This window comes from Gobio gobio (genome assembly GCF_949357685.1).
Source record: "Gobio gobio genome assembly, chromosome: 4".
In the NCBI taxonomy this organism is placed as follows: domain Eukaryota; kingdom Metazoa; phylum Chordata; class Actinopteri; order Cypriniformes; family Gobionidae; genus Gobio; species Gobio gobio.
This window is the reverse complement of record NC_137100.1, coordinates 47,105,211-47,122,790: the sequence shown is the minus strand read 5'-3', so window position 1 is coordinate 47,122,790 and position 17,580 is coordinate 47,105,211. Positions and strand designations below refer to the sequence as shown.

The window sequence follows — 17,580 nt, the reverse complement described above, 5'->3', positions numbered from 1 at the left end:
TTTTTTGTGAGATCAAAATTACTGTTCCCTTTCAAAAGCTACACTCAATGCTGCATAAGCTTATGCAAATGGGGATGTCTTTGACATAACCAGCTGTGAAAATAGTGTGAAAACACGTCAATGAAATTGACCCGGAGGTATTTATAGCCTCGGCCGGTGACGTCATAGGCGCACCTGCTGCACGAGGCTATAAATAGATGAGCTTCAGCTGGAGCAAACCAGGTCTTTTTGTTTTCAGACCAACTCTGTGTTATGGTGTGTTACAAAGTCTCTGGAAAAAAAAAAAAAAAAATTCTCTCTCTCTTTCAAGACTCAACTCGAGATCTTTGTTAGGAGTTAGTTTTCAACATGGCAGTGTGCAGATTTCTCTCTCTTTCTCATCTCTGTTACAAAGAAACATAAGTGGAAAGAGTTCTAGTTAAATCTGATCAGTTGGAAACGAGTCAGCAGAGTAAAACGCTGTATATCCATGTTCTCTTTCAAATAACAGAACTGGATGCACACGTGTATTGCTGTGTGTGTTTGGGGAAGAGCATGCGGTTCGCTGCATTGAGTCAGACGAGTGCGAGCATTGCAAGCCTTTACAGTTAGAATGCTTTATGCTCGTCTGGGCTACTTTCAGTCCGCACCAGTTTTCGGAGCTCTCGAATGGGTTTGTTGACGAGCAAGAGACGGGTCCGTCCCTTTCGCTTGCTCGCTCAACAAATGCATGTTTCCCCGCGTGATCCCGAAGCGCGCTCCGGCGTTTCTTCGGCTCGCGCGGGGAATGATGATGAATCTCTGGGTCCGCGGACCTCGAGCAGCCGCCTGCGATCGTTCCTCACATGATAGTGAATCCATACGAGGAATTTATCGAGGTGGCCAGGGCAGTTTGTCTGGTACCGTGAATGAGAGATCCCCGAACGCAGTGAGCTTGAGGTTTCTGTCTATAAAAAAAAAAAAAAAAAACATTTACTTCACGTGTTTTTGTACCCTTGACGTCGACATTTTCGACTATCATGGGTGCGAAATCGCGTGGATATGTGAGAATACCCCAGGTGGGAAACGCTCACGAGCTATCTCTCGCCTGGGTCTGCATTTTCATTAAAGAGACATACCTCCCCATAAAGCCATGTAGAAAATAAACGTCGGCTGTCATGGGCAAAGCTTATATATATGAATTATATATTGTATATTATTTTATATGGAATATATATATATATAATATATTATTTTATATGGAATATATATTGTATATGATTTATATAAGAATAATAAATATAAAGGGACAGGCTGGTGCTGCGCTGCACACTATGGCTGTCTTGCAAGCATATCAGGCTGACCTTCTGAAGGATTTGAGTGGTTCGATGGTGACTCAGTTAACTCTGTAGTGGCCAGATTTAAAGGAGTGGAAGAAACATGAAGTGTTCACTCAGTTTCTTCCTCAATGCACTCAAGGGGAGGGGCTATCAGCCACACAACCTCTCTTCAGTCCTTCAAGATTTAGGGGGGTAATGAGCAGAGTGTGGCGAGTCGCGCTCTCCCTCGTAAAGACTGGAGACCGGCTCGTCATCCTCAACAACCTCTCAGGGCAGACCTCGGGACTGTCATCAATATAAGAAGTCCGGTGGTCTGGTGCCCAGTCTGCCCCCACGGGACAGGGCGTGTCAAACATTTGCTCGCCCCACCCCGTTATCCTCAAAACTACTCCATCCCCGCCGCCTCTGGTGATTCGGGGGGGCAGTGGTTTCCAGTGAAATGTTAGACGTTCAGTGTTTAAATCCTGCTATCATCCAGGACATAGAACGTCTAACATCCCCTCAACAGGAAGTGTTAAAATTGTCACTCTCAGAGTCTCAGGCAGCGTGTGAACTTCTGCCAGGCGTTTCTGCATGGGTGTTAAGCACAGTAAAAATTAGTAAACTAATTTATTTGTCATCCTCCTTGTTTGAACGGCGTGGTCTCCACTTCCGTGAAGGCGGAGTTGGCGTTCGTACTGTCACAAGTGACAGCAGTTACTTCCTGGTCCCCAGTAGGGTGGGGGGGGTGTCTAATCTCAGATCTTCGAGTCTTAAACCGTGAAGCAGTTAAAGTACTCAAGGTCAAGATGTTACAGTGAAGGCGGTCGTGTCGCATATTCAACATTGTGATTGGATTCGGCACGATTGATCCGAAGGACGCATGTATTCGCATAAAAAGTCTGCCACAACACAGGAAGTTCCTGAGGTTCGCTCTTGGGGGCAAAAGCTTACCAATTTCGGGTCTTCCATTTGGCTAGCCTTGTAACCGCACATAAACAAAATGTATGGATGTATTACCGGCTCCATTGGGATTCCGGGGCATTCAAATTTTGAATTACAAAGGCGATTGCTAAAATTAGCACAATCACATGAGATGGTGCTTCAACACAGTGTGTTGGCTCATCTAGTTTCTCTAGGGTTGAGACTCAACACCAAGAAAAGTGTTCTTTCTCCTGCCCAGAGAACGACTTATCTAGGGTTTCTCTGGGCTCAGAACAAGTTCCTGTCACTCGAGCAGTGTACATTCAAGGGTGGGAGCAGATTTACTGTCCAGACAGAGTTACAGATGGGGGGGTAGAAACTCCACCCAGAAGTAGTCAAGCAGATCTGGATCAGATTTTACAGAGCTCACCACAGGGAGTGGACCTCTTCGCCTCTTCTCAGACAGCGCAATGTCCCTGCTTCTCTCTGTCACCCAGCCCCGCTGGGTCTGGATGTGATGGTTCATACATGGCCCAAAATGTGTCTGTATGCCCTCCTTCCAGTCGCTCTGCTCCTGGGAGTTCTAGCCGGGGTTCGCCAACAAGGGTCTTGCTTCTTATCGATAGCGCTGCGTTGGTCGAACAGGGTTTGGTTCTCGGAGATAGTGTCTCTCCTCAACGGCTCGCCTTGGGCGATTCCGGCGAGGAGGGACCTTCTGTCTCAGGCCCGACCTGTGGAACCTTCATGTTTGGCCCCTGAAGGGCACCAACTGAGGGACACGGGGCTTTCGCCTGCAGTTATTGAGACCATTCTAAGTGCTAGAGCTTCCTCCACTCGGAAGTTTATGCTAATAAATGGGGTGTCTTTGAAAGGTGGTGTACGACACAATGTAGATTCAGTCAACTGCCAGGTAACTTCAGTTCTGGATTTTCTGCAAGAAAAGTTGTCATCAGGCACCTGCCCCTCCACTCTCAGGGTTCATGTGGCCGCTCTTTCGGCTTGCCACGCCTTGGTGGATGGGGTGCCGCTCGGGAGACATCCTCTACTCGCTCGCTTCATTCGTGGGGTAGGCGGTTGAGGCCACCTGTTAGAACCAAGATCCCTTCATGGGACTTAGCTTTAGTCTTCGAGGGTCTGGTTGAGACCCCCTTTGAAACATTAGCTTGCCCCTCCACTCTCAGGGTTTATGTGGCCGCTCTTTTGGCTTGCCACGCCCTGGTGGATGGGGTGCCGCTTGGGAGGCATCTTCTGCCTGCTCACTTTGTTGTGCCAGGCAGTTGTGGCCTCCATTAAGAGCCAAGATCCCTTCATGGGACTTTGTTTTAGCCCTCGAGGGTCTGGTTGAGACCCCCTTTGAACCTCTAGAATCAGCGTATGACGAACTTCTGACTCTAAAGATGGTTTTTCTTATGGCTATAACTTCTCTGAAAAGAATTGGGGACATGCAGGCACTGTCAATATCGCCATCCTGCTTAGACTTTGCCCCAGGTTTGGTGGAAGTGATTTTGCATCCCCGCCCTGACTACCTGCCTAAGGTTCCTTTGTCGACTGTACATCCTGTCACTCTTGAAACCTTCTGCCCTCTGCCGTTCACAACGCCGGATCAGGAGAAACTTCATAGACTGTGTCCAGTCCATGCTCTTCAGGCCTACGTCCACCGCACTAGCCAGTGGCGTAAGTCAGAGCAACTGTTTGTTTGCCATGGGGGCCGTAACAGAGGTTCTGCCACCATCAAACAATGTCACATTGGGTCAGGGATGCTACTGCTCTTGCCTATGAGGTGCGCGGTCAAGCTTCGCCTATAGGATTAAGGGCTCACTCCACCAGGGGAGTCGCCTCTTCTACTGCGTTAGCAAGGGGTGCTCCCTTACAAAGTGTTTGTGATGCGGCAGGTTGATCCCCTCCGCACACATTCTTAAGACTTTATAGCTTGGATGCTCATGCCACTCTGGGCTCTCATGTCCTTGAGTCGACATCACAGGCTAATGCCTGAGGCTTCCTGCGTTCTTGTGCACACCTACACAACCGTAAGGGGTCCAGGCACCATCAAGCACGGCGGCGTGGGTATTCTCGTTCCCATTTGCATAAGATTATGCAGCATTGAGTGTAGCTTTTGAAAGGGAACACTTGGGGTTACTTGACTGTAACCCTGTTCCCTGATAAAGCGGAACGAGATGCTGCATTGCTAGGCCGTGCTGATGATGCTTCAGGACTGGTCTTCAAACAAAGAAGATCTGGTTTGCTCCAGCTGAAGCTCATCTATTTATAGCCTCGTGCAGCAGGTGCGCCTATGACGTCACCGGCCGAGGCTATAAATACCTCCGGGTCAATTTCATTGACGTGTTTTCACACTATTTTCACAGCTGGTTATGTCAAAGACATCCCCATTTGCATAAGCTTATGCAGCATCTCGTTCCGCTTTATCAGGGAACAGGGTTACAGTCAAGTAACCCCAAGTGATTTTGTGGTGGTCATTTTCAGAAATGTTTCTTTTTTTTCATAATTAGGATGCCACATTTACCATATCATTATGTTAGATGCACAATAATCACACATGGCAATAAAACAAACAAAATGCATTAATCGTGTTTGACAATAGGACAAATAAATACAACTTAAATATACAGATACAAACAGTGCTTTAAGTTTAGGCAGGCTACTGTTTGTTTTTCCCCATTGTTGTTGTTTGATTAATATTAACGACACAGGCAGGAGGGGGTAACGTTATAGGCTAGGCTATATTGGGTTGCTTTCACTTTAAGACCTACAGTAATGAGCCCATAGATATGGATATCTATGAATGTGCCTAAATTCAGTTCACTCGCGCGAGCGCTGAGGCGGCAAACGCGTGCAGAATCCGCGGCCAGTCTGACATCTGTCCGTGTGTCAGTAGCGAATGAGTTCGGGGTTTCCATCGCTTCTTAAACTCTTTGTTTAGTGCTATCGGGCATATCAAACTTTTATTTGGTCATTATACGAGATAGCAGGTGAGAAAGATTCGCCTTTGGTTTCACGATCGCGTGAACTGGAAGAACTGAAGCTGAAGAATAAAATCTGTTTGATGTGTCTGTCGTACAATCCGAAAGAGCCTCGCGCCAATAACACGAAAGCTGATTGGCTGCTATATAAGATGCATGTTGGTCTCTCACTAGCGAAAAAACGAACTAACAACACACACACACACACACACACACACACACACACACACACACTCTCTCTAAAACATCGCGGGAGCATTTCAATGAGCAATGGAGTAGCGTTACATGGACGTAGGAAAATTAAGACCCGTTTAAAATTATTTAAGACCTAGAACTCAATACTTCAGCGAATTTAAGACTTTTAAGGCCTTAAAATTTTGATTTTGAATTTAAAGACATTTAAGACTTTTTAAGATCCCGCGGGTACCCTGCGTGCGATGTACGCAGGAGATTCACTCATCAGTGTTTGACTGTTTTTGTTCTATTTCAGCAGCGAAAATAGTTTCAAACAAACACAGTAGAACCACAGCGCATCTGATATGACTGGAATAAAGTTGGTGGGACCGTCTCTTAAGTTACACACAACATTGGTAACGTTATACACATTTCAAACTTAGAATTTGAAGAGAATGAAAGTCATAAAACTGACTGTAAAGTGTTCATCTAGGTGTCAGGTATGATGCACACCTTTTGATATTTAATCAAATAAACTGTCAAATCAGATGGAAATATGGATATGCATTATTTCACTAGGATCATACATGGGCAATATACGGCCCGGGGGCCGGATCCGGCCCGCATAGTGCTTTAATCCGGCCCCTGCGATGCGCTCGATGTGCTGGCAATTTGGATGAAAGTTGAATTTTTGTATTCAGGATTACAAATGAAATTGTTAAGCTTTTGATCGTTATGGTCGCATATATGGGATTTTTACTTCTGTGCCCCTGAGAGTTCGGTCCCACATGGTATTTAGGATGTTCAGTGACGTCGCATGACTGCCGGATTCAAACTGTGCTGTTGCGCGTTGGTTGGCGCTGAGCCAGAGACGGACGAGCTCAGCCTCAGCGCTGTCATATATCACAACTATGCAGTTTTTGTTCAACCTCATAATGTTTATTTTAGGTTTCAGACATTTCAATACACATAAGCACGAGTAAAATACTACATTTAGAGTTTGTAAAATACACACTGATGTCTGTGGAAGCAGCAATAACAATCTATTCAAATATAATTTTTCCGAAGTGATATTATATCAGACAAACATAGTGGAAGTAACTATTAAGTCTACTCTATTCTTGTCACAGTTCACCGGCTACTTTCTTGCACGTATTTCGGGAGAAACTGATGACCCTGATTCTCTGGGAATAAAAGCGATGCATCTGTAATACAGTGTTATTGTGGGTGCGGTGTCACGTGACAAATATGACGCATCGCCATGGAAACATTAAGGGGGAACAATCTAAAATAGGAATCGCCTTGAAAAAAGTCACTGGGGACGCTGGCTTATCTTTTTATTAAGCTAGTTATCAGTGTGTATTGATCATTGATGGTATAAAGTTAAACAACATTGTTCAGTTTCATGTTGCTATTTCTTATGCATGTCCTGTAGATGGTTATGATGATACAGCTAAATCAAATTTACATTTTGTGAGACGCATAGGACCATTCCATGTTGTTCTTTATCTTTCAAGCAAACATACGTGTGATGAAGTTGATCTGCACTTAAATTGTGTTCTATTTTATAAAAGATTTAAACAACATATGTTAAAAAAAGAAATTACAAAAAAAAGGAATAATAACAAGTGAAATAAGTTGAATATGTTTTTCATTCAGCGATGAAGGTATCCCCAATTAAATTTGATAATTCCAAGCCAGATTGCCTTAAGTCTGTATGTTAATGTAACCTGCACACATACATTTGCAGTTTTGTTAATAGTTTTCGATCTTGAATAGCTACAGCTGGTATGAATGACAGTTGAACAATATTCAGGGTAGTGTAGTAAATGAATCCTTTTAAGTAAATCCAGTTATTGTAACCTTAGAGTAGCCTATGTCAGACAGGCCTAGCAAAAATATATTTCAGGCCTTGAAATAGGCTGATAAAAGTCAAAGTAACTGTAGCCTTATACATATCTGCATTTAATTAATTTGTACGATTTAATCATGTAACTATGTTTAATTGCAATTGTCCAAAGTGTGGCCCTCCGTTTACTTTGCCAAAGTAACTGTGGCCCTCAGACTAAAACTGTTGCCCACCCCTGCACTAGGATACTGTTTGGGCTCTAACACATAATATGCTAGATTTATTGCTGAACACTGTAAATATATTCTCAAGCAATATTCTCATCAGAGATAATATTAGAGATTATATTTACACAAAATTATTATTATTTATGCGTTATGCATTGCTATTGACGACGGCCATTATAAGAAAGGAAATCCCACAGAAGAGAATCTAGCTTAAAAAAGTGCATAGAGCTGCTTTAGTTATTTGTTGTTAACTTGTTGAAATGTTTTAAGTGCATCTGTTCTTTTTGAACACTTTCATCTCATTTGAACAAAACCGTGATAACATTGATAACCGTGATAATTTGGGTAACTATAATCGTGATGTGAAATTTCCATACCATTTCATCCCTAGTCGGATGAAGGCGGCTTTCTGCTGCATGCTTGCAAAGGGACTCTTGAGGAGACAGTGGATTGCCATTAATTTGTTGCCCTGATTGCCCTCGCAATGCGCGAATACACTGCAGGCTCGCTCTCGCTCGTATCCAAGGTAAATCATCAACACTATCATCCCTTACATGTTTTATTTTTATTGAACTAAATACATTATAATCTGCTAAAACTAAAACTTTTCTGAACAAGAGTGCACCGAGTCCGTGTTTCTCACAATGTTCACGCGAATCGCGGCACAGTTCGAGTGCAGCCGAACTCAGAGGCGCTCCTCTCGGGCACCCTTGCCCTTGCTATGTTTTTGAGGGGCCTTACCACTCTGAAGTTTGGGAATCTCTGGTCTAAAAATAATTCTAGTAAAGTAATCAAATTTAAAATAACGCTGCATAGTTTATCATAGATAGATTAATGCTTATTAAAGCTGAAGTTATTCATGTCATGTTGTGTGCACTGTGGAGATCTCGCTCTCTCTCTTGGACTGCGAATAGCAAAAATGCATCACAGACAAATGGTTTAATATTATGGTATATAGAAATGGCTGGCGAGATAAAAACATCTTTATAGCAATAATAACATTACATGTATTTTTCTAAGTACCGACAGCAGAACCGATAACGTCCGAGCTTATCGATACAACGGTCTTTCAAAATTCAGGCCCGGGGCCCGTTTAAAGGGTTAGTTCACCCAAAAATGTAAATTCTGTCATTAATTACTCACCCTCATGTCGTTCGACACCCGTCAGACCTCTGTTCATCTTCAGAACACAAATGAAGATATTTTAGTTGAAATCTGATGGCTCTGAAAGGCCTCCATTGGCACAATGCACGGTTCACTCTCAAGACCCTTAAAAGACACTAAAGACGTCGTTACAAAGTCCATCTCACTACAGTGGTTCTAAAATAACTTTATAAAGCGACGAGAATAGTTTTTGTGTGCAAAAAAAACCTAAATAACGACTTATATAGTGCTGACCGATTTCAAAACACTGCATCATGAAGCTTCGAAGCGTAATGAATCAGTGAGTCGATTCAGCGATTTGGATCGCCAAAGTCATGTGATTTCAGCCGTTTGACACGCGATCCGAATCATGAATCAACTCACTGATTCATAACGCTTCGAAGCTTCATGAAGCAGTGTTTTCAAATCGGTCATCACTATATAAGTCGTTATTGAAGGGTTTTTTTGCGGACAAAAACTATTCTCGTCACTCCATAAAGTTATTGTAGAACCACTGTAGTGAGATGGACTTTGTAACGACATCTTTAGTACCTTTTATGGGTCTTGAGTGTAAAGTGCATTGTGCCAATGGAGGCCTTTCAGAGCCATCAGATTTCAACTAAAATATCTTCATTTGTGTCTGAAGATGAACAGAGGTCTTACGGGTGTCGAACGACATGAGGGTAAGTAATTAATGACAGAATTTTCATTTTTGGGTGAACTAACCGTTTAATACCAGCTTCGGTACCCAGCCCTACATGTTAATGGAATATTTTTATGAATGAAGGCGTGTATCACTGATATTAGTAATATAGCTACTGATGTCTCAATGAAAATGTCTCAATAAGAATCAATGTCAGTTTTGTAAAAATGAGAATCGATTAAAATAAAAAAATCTATTTTTTTTACCCAGCCCTAATAAATAAGGTAATAGTTTATGTTTTACATATATATGATTTAGTCAATCAAGAGCAATCAACAAGTCTCTCTCTCGTCTCTCTTAACCTTTCTTTGCCATTTACATCTGACTGAACTACAAACTTTCCAATGACGTCTGGTTAAACGGATGCACTCGACCAGCTCACGCGTCTGTCCCGCTGCACGCTCAATCCACGCCACGTTTTTTCTCTTATCAGCTCGCACACCAAAGCAATGTTATGTTACTATATTTCGTTTAATATTCCACTAGTAAGATAGATTTACTTCATAGACTGCCTTTTTTTTATCCCCATTATGCCCTCTGTTGTCAGTGTTTCTTTTTCTAAACACAGACACTGTTTACACGCCTGGTATCGGTTGTTGGTATTGGAGTAAAAAAAAAAAACCTTTTTACGAGTACGAGTACATTTAACTCAGTATCGGCCCGATATCGATACCGGTATCGGTGCATCCATAATTATTATTATTATCAAATTATGATTAATTATATTATACCCACATATACCTATATTATTAATTATATTATAATTATTATTAAAGCTATTTTCAGAACCTCACCTGTATCTAGTCAGTTAGCAAATAGAACTCTGTGAAGTCCCTGATGAAGGAGATTACATGGGGGTTCATGTATGAAGTCTTCCGCTTCACCACTCTCCCAGTCGTTTTGCTCATCTGCTCCTTGGCAGTGCACTTGTTGGAGTCAGGATTAATCCTGACTAAAAACCTATGAACATGAGTATAGGAGTTAGGGATGGGACAATATGTACACATTAATGAATAACTGTAAGTGCAGTGAGCAATGTAGATCATACATAAAGGCCAGCTGACAGAGGCATTTCTATGGAAGCAAATTAGAGACATAATTATTTGAAATTTAACAGCCACTGAATACTTAGTTTTGAAATATTTTAGTTTTAAAAACTTTTATCTGAACTTCTTTTGCTCTGAATTCACCCCTTTGAAATTATTTTACTTTGGAAACCATTCGAATTTACCTCTCAACCTGAATTTCGATTAATATTTTTCAATGCTCACAAATTCAGATACAAAAAAAAAAATCAACTTGCAGAATTTCAGATAAAATAGATTCAGGTTGATTAAATTTGATTGCTCAAATTCAGATCTCAAATTTCAAGTTCATATTTTTCAAAGAAAACTTCAGTTTAATTCGACTGCTCAAATTCAGATCGAAAAATTCAAGTTAAATATTCAGACGGTAACATCCGGGATACCCAGGATAGGAAAAACAGTTGAGCGCCTATCAGAGCACGACGACCTGTCTGTCGTGATGACTCGTGATCCAATCATCCAAGAAGACGATCGGCACGGAGGGTATTAAGATGTCTTCCAGGGGAAATGAAGTAAGTTTGCTGTTTATGTACAATCAGACTCAGGGCTCGACAGAAGTATGTTGTTGCTAATTATGTTTGGAACACATAGCTATGGTTTGTGTGAATCGTCTCTCTTTGTAGACAGTCAGCTAGGTAACACGTTATAAGCTAACGTTACTGAGAATGAGCGCTCAATGCGTACTCTAATAACCAATAATAACACACACACACACACACACACTCTGGACGCTCGTGGTGTTTTCAGCGTTTCACTGTATGAGGACATGATGTAGGCTACATGTGAACTTCATGACAGAGCTGCTATGAGAGTCAGTTCACGAGAATCTCACCAATTCTTTTGATAAAACTATCGTCATTCATTTGTATCATATACACACAGAACTAGTGTCTTTACGACAACCTGTCAAAATAAAAGCTCGGTATCGCGAGGAAATTATAACAGAAATATATTGCGATTACACAGTAGAGAAGAGTATAGTCTACTTCAAGTAACTTTAGGCATAATAATACAGTAGTTTATTAAAACACACAGAAACTCAAATGTCTATAACCCACCGAAATAAAGGTCCGGTCTAACTCAAAGAAATTATGAAAGAAATTGCACAGTAAAATGTACTTTAAAATAATAATAATAATAATAATTTAAGATACTTAAAAAAAAAAAAGGAATATCACACAAGTTTTCATACAGGTTTTAATTCAAACAGTAAACTTGCCAAAACATTAACACCGTTTTTTTCCCCCAAAAAACACAATTTCTAAAATTTAATTTGTATTTTGTGCCTATAATGTTTAAAAAAAAAAAATGTTGTGTGTGAAAATTGTCAGCTGAATACGGTGTATCACGGTATACTCACTACAAAAAACTAGACTACTACACCACTGAGTATAACGTAACGTTACAGCGGGCTATTTGTCATATAAACAGCTCTCTATGCAGATTACACTGTAGCTTTAACATCAGTCGTATGGTCAGTGGGTTTAAACCTTTTTTTCTCTCTTGTGATGTTATTTTGTATTTTCTGTATGATGTTTGTGTTGACAGGGTACTAGTCATGCTGAGCTGTTAAGATCAGCCAGGCACTTAATGTCCTTATTGACCGAATCTGAAAGGGGAGGATGTGCAGCCAGTAACGTTAGTGATGTTCCTTGCAGCAGTCAGGATATAAGGTTAAGTGTTTAAAAAACATTTTTAAATCTGTTCACATGGATATTTTTCAAATCTGTGATTAATGATTATTTTTGGTTACTATACTGCAGGGAACGGAGGCAAATAGGCCAAAATGAGAGGTCAGGCAATCAGCCACCAAAACCTTCTATTCAGATGCACACCTGTATATATGACAGAAAGAGTAGATAACCACACACTCTTCGCACACAGCTTTATTAATAGGATTTTTACATACCTTTTTGACATTTCACCAGGGTATATGGTGTTATGGTATTTCTGTTCAAGAAACTGCTTTATTTGTTACATAAGAGCTACTATGATACATTTATTGAATACTAAACATTATTTAAATTTTCTAAATTATTTTCATTATTTGTAGCAACCTATCATTTGATCCATTTTGTTTAATCCACAGCATCACCTGATGAATTGACTGACCTGTTGAAATTCTGGACAGGGTGGGAGATTATGCCAAGGAATAACCTATCCATTGAGGTAGTTAAAGGCAGCTTCCCAACAGCCTCCACCTGTTTTGAGACCCTGCGAATCCCAGGACATTACAAGGACTATGCATCCTTTAAAAATGACATCCTGGCTTGTATTGCCACTTGCCAAACAGGATTTGGTCTTGTATAGGGACAAAGCAGTGGTGAATAACGCCATATGTTAATGTTAAATGTTTAAATGATTGCATATTAATATGCTAAATTACGAATATAAAGTTCATTGTTTTTTGATGGATATATACAGTATAGGGGTTTGAATAATTGTATTAATTGGCATGCAGCCTGCTAGCAATAGCAATGTAGCAACTTCAAAGCTAACGTCCTTTTAAAAAAAGTTAAGTAAAGTTAAGTGTTATTTTAGTAATGTACAAATGCAGTTAAGCACAGAAATATTTGGATGAAGTGTATTTTTATATTTTGTTGCCGCTGCTGTTCTCAGATTGCTTCATCAGTGTTTGTCTGTGAGTTACTTATAATAAATGTATCATTGTGTTCATGACAGATCCATCAGTGTTTTCATTACATAAAAATTCATCATTGATTGACATTTATTATTTCAGATTAGAATGATGGAAACTCATAGATTAACTCATGATGCCTGTTTTATTTAGCTGTGCTTAACATCTTATGCAGGAATGCATCTGTCTCCAGAGTGAATGTTCAATGCCTAGAACAAATCCACTATAACCTTTGTTGCTTTTGCAAACATGCTTTTCCAATCTTTGGTACCAAATAACTTCTATAAAGACATGACACTGATTATCTTAACACCCATCTGTGCTTTTAAGGGTCATTTGACTGCAATTAAGCAACAGTTTTCAGTCTGATTTACTTCATAACGTCCTAAATATGAAAATAGTGCATGTTTAATCCACCGGTTATACAAGAAAAATATGTATATTGTGATGCAGGGTCAGTTTGATTTTCAGTACAACTCATGTACTGATTAATTTGGGACGTTTGCTCTTCAGTACAACTCATGTACTGATTAATTTGTGGGGCGTTTGCTCAAATAGACACATTACCAGCTGCTACCAGTCTTAAAGGGTTTTTATTGCCAGTTTAAGTTGTTTACATCTGTACAGTATAAAGGCCTGTTCATAAAACTCAAAACAATTATAAGAAATGCCTAAAATGTATTTATGTCCTGTAAATGTTGGTAGTTCGCTTGCCCTGAGTTTCAAACAGAACAGAAACAAGGGGGGCATGCGTGTGTCTCTCAGTTTTCAGATAGAACATGCTCACAAAATTGAACAGCAGCAACATAGATATCACAGCCAAAGGACTGGGATATAGCTCTTGGGTCAACAACTTCTCTTAAAGCTGCCATTTGTCCATCAGTCAGTGGGCTTTCTGTGTCTGGGACGATGACACTGGAGTAGCCATCAGCAGTAAGTCCACTGTTTTCCCACTCAATGTGAGGAATATCCATACCCTATCAAAGCAAAATAGAAAAACCTTACTTGTTTGCAGTATTATTTATCCTAATGGCTTTATGGCACTTACTGTAACCTACACTTTTGTAAACCACTTGGCTAAATATTTATTAACTTAAAGGAATACTTGACCGATTAGCGTAAGGCTTTGTATCCGTAGTATCTCGATAGTATTTTCAAACGAATGTGCGTCGTTTCCTCATATTCCTTTGCGATGAGAACTTCTCGTCGCAGTGGGATATGAGGGACCGACGCACTTTTGTCCGAAAATACTACCAGGATACTACGGATACAAAGTTTAATGCTGATCAGTGAAGTATTCCTTTAAGGCCAGCCTTTGGTAAGGGAGTATTGACAAACGTGCATTGTCTTCATAACTAATGTTTGAAAGCAAAAATGTATACTATTGAAAGCATTCAAGTTGTACATTTGGTACATACCTCCATATTTTCTGGGCCTTGAATTGGGTGATGGATTCGGCCCAGCTCCCACAGCTGATTAGGGGTCATCATATGGCCTTCTGTTCTTATTGGATGATTGTCCCAGCCACAGCGGAAAGTGTCCAGGGAATCTTGCAGCCGTGGCAGGAACACATAATGGCAACAGAGGAGGTGTGTAGCATTGGCGATGTTGAGGAAGCCCTCTTCTTCAAGGTAGTGGAGAACATCATAGTAGATGTTTGTGACAGCTACCCACAGGTCTTTCCAAAGCCTCTCGATTCTGGAAAATAGTGAAGTTCAATAGGAACCTTTAAACTTATGTACAGGGAAAATTCATCAGATTGTTCAATGCATAATTGTGTTTTTCTTTATCTACTTTATTTGTTTAGAAGAAGAAACCATGTTTAATGGAATATAATTTCACTGCATTCTATCAAAACAGAAGTGACATACAGATGTAATTCCAGACCCATTGCCCACCAAAAAACTAACTTATTTTTTTGCAGCAAGAAAAAGGCTGTTGAATTTGCAAGGAGGTTGCTATTCAGTACCCTTTAACTGACAGCAGCTTCCACTGGAGACTTTCAGCTCACACTCCTCAAATAGTTGTCCTGCTGCAAGCTGATATACTGTATTTTTAGCAAATAATAATGTTCTTGCATGGCAGCAGTGAGGTGGTATCTTTCAGCTAGCATTATCTGAAGTTTTGGACTGACCGTTGATTGTGAACACTCTTGCCGGATATGAAGCTGCCCCTTCCAGTGCCACGGACTGTAAACATGAGGCGTGCAATGTCTACATTTTCCACACCCTGATCAGCCCGTACCCTTGAAACAGAGTAACATTTACAAGAGTTATTTTTTTATATACATCTCAACAAAACATTAATGTGGAACATGATGCATGCTTTTAACTTAGTTATAAAGGGTACCCCATTATATCTATATAGATTTTAACACAAAAAAAAAAGATCTATACAGTCATACAACAATAACTGAAATCGTCTCGGTTACTAACATAACCTCGGTTCTCTCTAGAAGCGGGAACGAGTGTTGCGTAAGCTAGCTTATCCGAGCCCGGTATTTATAGCCATAAGCCACGCCTATTTCGGTGGGACATGACCTGCCATGGTGCTGACATCACTGGCGGCTCGTCGATAGGTTGCCGCAGAGCAGCCAATGGGCGCGCGAGCCAGCTCACCTAGGTCTGCTTGCTGTTGCAATGTGTTGACAAGAAATGAAAAATTATGGATAATTTCCATAATAGGTTTTCCCGTACAACACGAGAGTACTCTCGAAAGACAACCTGTATAAATGGCTCCTGAAGTACCGCATGATCTTTATACAATTTATACAAATATAGAAACAGTGTTTTAGGAAAATACCACACAAAAGTGTACTTTTGGTTATTTCAAAGAGGTTTAAAACCATTCAAGCATGACTGTAAAACTTAAACATTCCTAAGTAAAATACTTACCTAAGAGGGAAACCAAACTTCTCCACAGATTCTTCGAAGAATGCCAGGGATGTTGCAGCAAGGCTGTTGGAAGCTGCACCAAGATACATAATCTGCAGTACAATGCAGTTTTACTACTTGGATGAAACACAAATGTATAAAAGAATGACAAATGTGTACTGTGTATTTATCACTGAATACTGTGCTTACCTTCCGTGAAAAGCCATCTATGCCACCAAAGATGACAATGTTGTAGCTGTAGGAAAACACACATACAAAAAAGATAAATATAACTTAGAGAAAATGTTAGTTGTTTGCTTTTTCACAGGTAAGCTTTTGAAAAAACATCTGAATTTTAACAACTGCAAAATGAAATACAGCAATTTCTAAAACCCTGGATTATTACTGTCATTTTTAGAAGCAATCAAAAAGTAATTTAGTATGTCAAAGCACTATTAAATAAAGATGGTATGCTGAATAGGCCTATACAAAAGTATAATTATTTGATTACAATATTATCTTACAGTTTTTAATTAATCTGTCCTTTGTCAATAAAAGGACTTTAAAAACTTACCGGATTAGTTTATGATTTGTATCAATGTGCATCAAGGATAGCCCGCTGTAACGTTACGTTATACTCAGTGGTGTAGTAGTCTAGTTTTTTGTAGTGAGTATACCGTGATACACCGTATTCAGCTGACAATTTTCACACACAACATTTTTTTTTTTTAAACATTATAGGCACAAAATACAAATTAAATTTTAGAAATTGTGTTTTTTGGTGTTAATGTTAATGTTTTGGCAAGTTTACTGTTTGAATTAAAACCTGTATGAAAACTTGTGTGATATTCCTTTTTTTTTTTAAAGTATCTTAAATTATTATTATTATTATTATTTTAAAGTACATTTTACTGTGCAATTTCTTTCATAATTTCTTTGAGTTAGACCGGACCTTTATTTCGGTGGGTTATAGACATTTGAGTTTCTGTGTGTTTTAATAAACTACTGTATTATTATGCCTAAAGTTACTTGAAGTAGACTATACTCTTCTCTACTGTGTAATCGCAATATATTTCTGTTATAATTTCCTCGCGATACCGAGCTTTTATTTTGACAGGTTGTCGTAAAGACACTAGTTCTGTGTGTATATGATACAAATGAATGACGATAGTTTTATCAAAAGAATTGGTGAGATTCTCGTGAACTGACTCTCATAGCAGCTCTGTCATGAAGTTCACATGTAGCCTACATCATGTCCTCATACAGTGAAACGCTGAAAACACCACGAGCGTCCAGAGTGTGTGTGTGTGTGTGTGTGTGTTATTATTGGTTATTAGAGTACGCATTGAGCGCTCATTCTCAGTAACGTTAGCTTATAACGTGTTACCTAGCTGACTGTCTACAAAGAGAGACGATTCACACAAACCATAGCTATGTGTTCCAAACATAATTAGCAACAACATACTTCTGTCGAGCCCTGAGTCTGATTGTACATAAACAGCAAACTTACTTCATTTCCCCTGGAAGACATCTTAATACCCTCCGTGCCGATCGTCTTCTTGGATGATTGGATCACGAGTCATCACGACAGACAGGTCGTCGTGCTCTGATAGGCGCTCAACTGTTTTTCCTATCCTGGGTATCCCGGATGTTACCGTCTGAATATTTAACTTGAATTTTTCGATCTGAATTTGAGCAGTCGAATTAAA

The 17,580-nt window shown here is 40.0% G+C and overlaps 1 protein-coding gene and 1 pseudogene across 2 annotated transcripts in view; one reads left to right on the top strand and one right to left on the bottom strand.

Moving 5' to 3' along the window:
• The window catches only part of LOC307125682 (ankyrin repeat domain-containing protein 34B-like), a 407,861-nt pseudogene that overhangs the window by 292,178 nt on the left and 98,103 nt on the right, over positions 1-17,580 (top strand). The gene's annotated exons all lie outside the window — the stretch shown is intronic.
• LOC307124764 (uncharacterized protein) lies at positions 13,751-17,454 on the bottom strand (the record flags this gene model as incomplete). Its single annotated transcript, XM_079814209.1, has 6 exons — positions 13,751-13,975; positions 14,417-14,696; positions 15,133-15,243; positions 15,893-15,984; positions 16,082-16,127; positions 17,411-17,454. 6 exons carry the CDS (start codon positions 17,452-17,454, stop codon positions 13,760-13,762), a joined length of 789 nt encoding a protein of 262 aa, XP_079670335.1. The 3' UTR covers positions 13,751-13,759.